General features: G+C 27.0%; 2 protein-coding genes across 2 annotated transcripts; one reads left to right on the plus strand and one right to left on the minus strand.

The window, feature by feature from the left end:
- The first annotated feature begins 613 nt into the window (after window positions 1–613).
- LOC141528547 (arylsulfatase B) lies at window positions 614–5,320 on the plus strand. Its single transcript, XM_074244648.1, has 8 exons — window positions 614–741; window positions 851–951; window positions 2,283–2,456; window positions 2,552–2,764; window positions 2,865–3,294; window positions 4,405–4,677; window positions 4,797–5,070; window positions 5,173–5,320. Exons 2-8 carry the CDS (start codon window positions 859–861, stop codon window positions 5,318–5,320), a joined length of 1,605 nt encoding a protein of 534 aa, XP_074100749.1. The 5' UTR covers window positions 614–741; window positions 851–858.
- Window positions 5,146–8,067, minus strand: LOC141528548 (vascular endothelial growth factor A-like). Its single transcript, XM_074244649.1, has 5 exons — window positions 7,966–8,067; window positions 7,746–7,847; window positions 6,974–7,247; window positions 6,585–6,794; window positions 5,146–5,365 (listed from the first exon to the last, which is right to left on the minus strand). The coding sequence occupies exons 1-5, from the start codon at window positions 8,060–8,062 to the stop codon at window positions 5,329–5,331; spliced, it is 720 nt and encodes a 239-aa protein (XP_074100750.1). The 5' UTR covers window positions 8,063–8,067; the 3' UTR covers window positions 5,146–5,328.
- Between the last annotated feature and the right edge of the window lie 319 nt (window positions 8,068–8,386).

Raw genomic sequence — 8,386 nt, forward strand, 5'->3', positions numbered from 1 at the left:
ACCATACTATTAAACGGAATTTTCAATTATTTTATTTTATAAAAATAAATTATCGATAATTTGTACATGAGTTTTTTTTTTATTATCCATTAAACACTCGTGGAATATTTTTTCCTAATAAGTGGAAAGGTCTAACATTATGATAAACTTATAAAACACAATTATCTAATATAAATGCATTAAATTAATCTTTATTTATTTTATTGCTTTTATAAATTATTTATAAATAATATATTAAAACTATCAAACATTAAAAGTACACATACATTTTTTCAATTAAAAAAAAAAATTATTATCTGAATGAATTAAAATTTTTTAAAATACTATCACTATATTTTTTTTATTATTACATAAAAATGTATGAGAATTATCAGGAATTCAAACTGACATGAAGGATACACAGTTGTTTGTTTACATTATATTATACAATATAATAAAATAAAAAAAAAATATATTTAACAATTTAAATAAATAAATATTAGATTTTAATTATTAGGAGAACATCACGTGTAGTGGAGTGCAAGTTCAACGACTCCGGAACGATCGATGAGAAAAGTGAGGAAAAAAAAATGTTAAGAGGACGCTCCCTCTACTAACTCAATACTAAAGTGTTAAGTAGAGTACACTTGATGCCGATCAGCTAAATTATTTTTTGCTTTGCTCGTAAACTGTCTTGTAAAAAAATTTTCAGTTCTGGGACTGCAAATTTGTTTAAAAACTGTTTTAATTACTCCAAATCAGGTAAATTATTTATTTCAATAAACAATAGTAATTAATTTACTTTTTTTTTTTTTTTTTTTTTAAATTCAGGTTATTGAATTTCACCAATATTAATTATTTCATTTTTTAGCGGGTACAATGCGGACAATTGGCCTGATCTTCTTGTGCGGTCTGACTTGTGCGACCTTGGAAAAATCACCCCACATTGTTTTCATCATTGCGGATGACTTGGTACTAGTATAAGCTTCACATAATTATCAATAAGTACTATTGCAATTATACTAGCTTAACTATGCATTGTGTTCCGCATAATAATTTAAATAGTTATGAAAAATTGTAATTATCAAATTTAAAAGTTTTTTTTAATAATATAAATTTGATAATTTTAGTTATTGTAAGTAGTAATTATTCAGGTGTAATTGCAATAATATTTACAAAATATTACTTATCAAATTTTTATACTAGAGTTTAAGATTAAAATTAATTTATTCGATGATTAAGTTATTATTTTATTATATAATCTTTAATTAAAATTATTATGTCAGTCATTAAATGGCAGGAGATTTGGTATTGAATAATTATTCGCGGAAGAAGTTTAATTTATGTAAAATAAAATTTACTTATTGCTAATTTATTAAATTTTTATTATTTCAGAATTTTTATGCTAACTTTGAGAAGTTAATTAAATAATGAGTTGGTATTAATTAAATTTAATTAAAAAATAAATTTCTTCGCCTTTTTGTTATTTCTTCCTTGTGAAAATTTTTTTTTTGGAAAATCAAATTAAAAAATGACAACTTATAATTATAAAAGAAGAAAAGTTTAATTAATAAAAAAAAACTTCATAAAATTGAAAAAGTTAAAATAAAAATTTTAATTGTGTTTTTATTTTTATATTATTGATGACAAAATTTCTTCACTAGCTTTATAAATAAATTAAACAATAAATATGTGATCAATTGAAAAATCAATATCTTCCTAAAATTTTGTTATTTCTTCATTCTAATATTTTTAAGACTTGAAAAATTAATTGTATTTTAAAAATTATTTTATTATAATGTATTATAGTATTTTATTGAATTAATAAAAGTATAATTGCTAAAAAGTAACGCAATAAAATTAAACAAATAAATGTTAAAAGAAAAAAAAAAGGAAATTAATATTTCACTTTTATAATTTAGATGAAAAATATAAAAATATATCATGTAAGCAAACTATTCGTAACGTGATTGGTCAAATATATATCATAAGCATGAAAATATATATAATGTTATTTAAGCGCGCGTTTGCGCGCGTAAATTTAAATTCTAGTCGTAATTTTAATTATTATACAATTCTTTTACGAAGCTCAAAAAAAGAATAAGTCAATAATGAATCAAAATGATAAAAAATTTTGTCATTTCTTCCTTGTCAATTTTTATAAACTTAAAAATAAATAAATTATTAAAAAAACAACTTATAATTTATTGTAGAAATTATAAAAACAAAAAAAAATTAATATGCAGTTTAAATGTTCTATAAATAAATAAAAATTGATTGAATTTTAATATTTCTTCTTATAGGGATGGTACGACGTAGGATTCCATGGCTCAGGAGACATAAAAACGCCTAATATAGACGCCCTGGCTTACACAGGAGTAATTCTCGACAGATACTACGTAGCTCCAATATGTACGCCATCCCGAAGTGCGCTAATGACTGGAAAATATCCAATTCACACTGGAATGCAGCACGGAGTGAGTTAAAATATTTATATTTAACAATTGTAGCATTTAATTTAACAGTTACCAAGAAGAAAACTAAAAAACAATTTAAAAAACGCAATACAAAGGTAATCATGGCAGCCGAGCCGTGGGGATTGTCTTTGACGGAAAAAATTCTCCCGGAATACCTGAAAGACCTTGGGTATAAAAATCATATTGTTGGTAAATGGCACTTGGGTCATTACATGAGAAATTATACGCCGACGTATCGCGGCTTCGAAAGTCATCTCGGTTATTGGACTGGTCATCAAGATTACTTTGATCACACGGCTGTTGAATGGGTACGTATTATAAAACAATAAAAACAAAGTTACGATCATCATCTTGATCTTTTATTACGTATATATTCTTCACCATACCATTGTTCGGATGAATTTACAGCCAGACTGGGGCCTGGACATGCGAAGAAATTTGGAGCCGGCCTGGGATCTGCACGGCAAGTACTCAACAGACCTTTTCACTGAGGAGACTGTCAAAATAATTAACAATCACAACCAAAGTGATCCGTTATTCTTGTACCTTGCACACGCGGCAGTTCATTCCGCAAATCCGTACAATCCTCTCCCGGCACCTGATCAAGACGTCGCTAAATTTCAACACATCAAGGATTACAAGCGCAGAAGGTTCGCGGCGATGCTGAATAAATTGGATGACTCTGTCGGTGCGGTTGTTTCCGCTTTGAAGAAACAGTCTATGTTGCAAGATACCGTTATTGTCTTTACGACAGACAATGGGGGTCCTGCTGCGGGGTTCAATGATAATTCTGCCTCCAATTTTCCGCTTCGTGGCGTTAAAAATACTTATTGGGAAGGTAAATATTGCTTGTATTTATTTTTTATTTTATTCAATGCAGGAAGTTTTTTTTTTTACCAATTTTAACCTTGAAACAATGTTAAATATTTTATAGTTAGTCATCGTACCATTATTGACATTGTTTCAAATTTATTGTATACATTAATAACTTTATAGTAATGTAAAATTATATTGTATTGTTTTAAATATTAAATTTAACTTTAAAATAGAAAAAAAAAATTTTTATCCATACTTTATATATATTAGATGAGTTTTAAATATATATCTTCAACTTCAAAACAATGTAAAATATTGTACAGTATAGTCTTCTTAAAATATTTAAACCATAATTAAATTTTTGATCGGTCATCCCCAAATTTCAATTTTTACTATTCTTAAAAAATTCAGAAAAATCAAAACAAGTAGTAAAAAAAATGTTTCTTTTCTTTTTTTTTTTTTCAGGCAGTCGCTATTCTATGAAAAATTTTTTTTTAATTTTTCCGTAGTTCCAACTATAGCGACATTACTCTAGATTAATAATCTTTTTAATTTTTTTTTTATTTGCGATTGTTAGGAGGGTTGTAATCGTGGGTATAGTCAAGTGCCAATTTTTTAAGATCTCTCCCCACTTAATCAGCGGCTGATTTTTTAAATTTTCAATTTTTAAAATTTTTTTCTGTATTCTTATAATGTCAACAAACAATTTATAAAAAAATGCAAGTAAAAATATTGATTGCCTTATTTTTTACGGCACATCAAAAATTACCTGAAATTTAATGCTTCTAAACCAGAATACCGCCTTAATAATACAATATTTTATGCTCCAATGCATTGATTTATTTTAAAACATTATCAAATATAATGATATTAAAGTTAGCTGTCACTTGATCATTTTTTAATTTTATTTAACAAAAAAATTTGTTCCGAAAAATTCTTTTTAAAAAATTGGATTTTTAATTTATTAAAATTTTAAAATATCCATTTTTTATGCAGCAATTTATTTATTGGAAAAATTATTCAAATGATTAAATATCGGCTAAGTGAATTTTTATTCAAATATAATTCAAACGCAATTGTTAAAGTTAGCTACAAATTTATTTGATAAAAAATGTTTGATTAAATTGAACAGGTGGAGTTCGAGGCACAGGATTAATATGGTCAAAAAAATTATCAGAACCCGGAAGAGTTTCCCGAGAGCTGATGGACATCACAGACTGGCTACCAACATTATTAACAGTAGCAGGTGGTAATAATTCAATTCTACCCACAGCTATTGATGGTATTGACATGTGGGAGTCATTGAATAATAAAGGACCGTCACCGCGGCGAGTCGTTGTTCACAATATCGACGATATATACGGCGCAGCAGCGATAACTGTTGACGACTGGAAGCTAGTGAAAGGTATATCATATATTATCGTCTAGACTTTCGTCTCGTATTTAGAACAACTGTCTATCCCAACAAACGTTTGTCGAATAACAAACCATCGTTATTGTAATTACTAATTACATACTTTTCAGGTACGACTTACCGCGGAACTTGGGACGACTGGTATGGATCTTCTAGTTGGGACATACCTTACAATACCCACGAGGTTATAGAGAGTTCCGCAGGCTCTGCTGTCACCGATCTGGGACTCCCACTTACTCTTAATTTAATTATCAACTTACGGGAAGAGTCCCAGGTCGATTGCGGTAAGAAGAATACCACGCTGGCTAAATGTCGACCTCTTGTCAAGCCTTGTCTCTTTAATATCCGCAGCGACCCTTGCGAGTTCAACAACCTCGCAGAAGCGTAAGTCGCTTATCTCAAGGATTTATTAAGCTTAAGATTTTCATCAATCGTTATTACCAATAAAATTTAAATGAGTTAATGCTTTTCTTCTTTTATTTTTAGGGATAATGAAATGCTTGTTAATTTAATGGATGTATTGAACAAAGTTAATAAAACTGCAGTGCCACCCAGGAAAGTTGATTCTGATCCTCGGTCAAAACCTTCGCTTTGGGATCACACTTGGACCAATTTTGGTGACTATACTTCGTGATTATTTCTTCAGGGAATTTTGTTGTCCATAAGTACTTTGCCGCATCTGAAAGATAAATTATATTTTAGTTAAATATTAATAAAAAAAAATAGTAAACTATATTTTTTAAAAATTATTTTTGAATTTTTTAAATATTTTCATAATTAAGAAATGACCTTGTATCTTGTGAACTATTGACATTTTCAAAGATATAAGCTCATCCCGATGTTACACTCATCGAGACCTTTCATTTGAGTACCCACATGCATTTTGATATATTTTTGATATATATATATATATATCAAAAATATATCAAAATGCATGTGGGTACTCAAATGAAAGCTCTTGATGAGTGTAACATCGGAATGAGTTTATATCTTTGAAAATGTCAATAGTTAAAAAAATACAATGCAATTTAACAAAAGTCATTATTTAATAAAGCAAAATTTAATTTATTTATAGTTCATAATTCACGGCAGTCACATAGTGACTGCAAGGTTGCTAGTGATAATAATAATTATCATATAGATTATTTTTCAAACGTATTTTTATGTTACGATTTTCTTTTAATTATTTAGCAAATTTAAAAATCAAATACTTCATCAAAGCTTATATTTTTCTCAATTCATTAAAAATATACAAAAAAAAATTTTGTTAAAAAAATTAACAAATAAAATTAAAAAAAAAAAATTAACAAATGTTACTTTTCTTAGGAAAATTAACACAATAAATTATTGTTAAAAAAATTAATGAATAAAACTTTTATTAAAAAAAAGTATTGTTAATAAATTGAACTATTTATTTTTTTTTTTACATATAAAGTATATACTATGGCGTTAGGATCGGTCAAATGGTGCCAAAACTTAACTATAGTAAAATTAGTACAATAAAAGAATAAAATTTAATAAAATTAAAATATCAATAGAAAAAATTAACATATTTCTCATAAATGTAATACAAATTGTTATTTATAATCTATCGTAATGGTATATTAAGTATACTGCGAGAGTGGAGGGGGTATTAGACTATGAGAAGGTTGGCGCAATGAGCAGAGTGTGTGCGCTGACACACGAGTAATGAAAATCTCTTTTACTCAATTTATAAAAATAAATTTAATTAATACAACATTGAAAATAATATTGTGATTAAAAAATAAGTAAATGCAAATATTTATTAACGAAAAATTACTTTTAAATGAAATAAAAATTAATTACTTGATCACAATATTGTGTGAAATAATAACAGGAAGAAGATATTAAAAATAATTAAAAAAAAGTCTAATTACCTGCAAAGTGAAGGAATCCAAATAAGTCCCGCAGTACAAATTTCTTCTTCAATCCAACAAGAACAACGACAAGTTTCAAGATTCCAGTACATATTTTCTTTAAGCGAACAATCGTACATCTCGTCCATATTAGTGCACTGACACAGACAGTCGTCTGGGTTGTACTTCTGCCGGGAATTGCAATCAGACGCCATAAGTTCGCAATCGCATCTGCAATTATAATATCAATTATAATATAACATAAAATAATAATAAAATGTTGGTAATATTCCGGGAAAAAAGGAAGGCGATAAATAGAAGCCACTAAACCACATCCTCTACTATTTATTATCTTATAAAAGAAAACATCTATATTTATCCTCGAAATAATAAAAAGTTGAATAACTTACTTGCATCTTGTGTGTTTATCAACATCGAGTTCCCAGCAAGGAGAGTGTAAAGACCCAATTTGCATTCTCTGTACCAGCACTCGGATACTAACTGTCTCTATAGGCATACAGGACTGACTCTCATGACCGCATCGTCCGTCGCACCGATCTATTAAGATCACGTCGGGAATATAAATGTATCCCGGGTCTGGAGTCAATTTAACCAGCGTCTTCCGGGGCTTGCAGATTACTTCTTTCCCCATTTTGCTTAACGTTTTAGTCATCCCACGGCACTCTATTATATCCAGGGTACAGGTAATATTTTTTATTGAGCACAGAAAAAAAATTTTAGAATATTTTTAACTTTCAAAATTTTTACTTCGGTCAAAAAAAGTTAAAATTGAATGTTTTAAATTTTTGGCTATAAAAATTGAATTAATAGAAAAAAAATTTTTTTTAGCATTAGTTTTTTAGCAATTTATTCAAAAATAATTCAACTTTACCCAGTAATATATAAATTCAAAATCAAAATTTTCAATCTCAATAAAATAATTTTTTTTCATAAATTTTCCACTCTCAAAAATATTTTTTTAAAGCCAAGATATTTTTCTTCTGTGCATTTATTTATTATTCAAATTATTTATTTATTATTTATTATTTATTTATATATTTATTTATTATTAAAATAAAATTATCAAGAGATTTTAATTGACATCATCAAATCAAGTCTGCTGATACTTAACTTCAATTGAAATTAAATAAATTAGTGAATAAGAAAAATGAATAAACATACCTACTTCTCTCCCAGGTTTGCTCTTAATTTTCTCCGTACTGGGTTTATCATTTCTAATAGTAACATTAGTTTCCGGTTTCTTGGCCGCTGATCTTACTTGGTCTGTATTAAATAATATAAATAGACATATCTCGTTTAATATATTTAGTTCGACTATAAAATTGAGCTTAGAGATAAGCATAAATTAAGTTATAATTATTGATAAAAATGTGAAACTTACTGTTATACCTCGGCTGTTCATTCATAATTTCAAAGTAATCTTGTCCCCATACAGCATCGAGGTCATTGATTAAGATTAAACTCAAGAGGAAAATCATATTCATTGTTTAATACGTTTAATAATATATAAACTATATATATATATATATATATATATATATATATATATATATATATATATATATATATATATATATATATATATATAGATATATTTATTTGTAAATTATGAATATTGTTATAACATGCAATGAATATCACTGTAATTATTGTTTTTAAGCTTTCAAAGTTACTTAGCGGTACTAAAACCGCGAATTTTTTCACTCGTATTTATACTGTTGGCTATCAACTATTTTTTTTTTTTTTTTTTTATATTATTATTTGGTGAGGAAATGGATAAGGAACGTAAAAGAAATATTTTA

This window comes from Cotesia typhae, unplaced genomic scaffold, assembly GCF_013202065.1.
Source record: "Cotesia typhae breed Kobodo isofemale line unplaced genomic scaffold, CoteBio_Ctyphae contig_44, whole genome shotgun sequence".
NCBI classification, from domain to species: domain Eukaryota; kingdom Metazoa; phylum Arthropoda; class Insecta; order Hymenoptera; family Braconidae; genus Cotesia; species Cotesia typhae.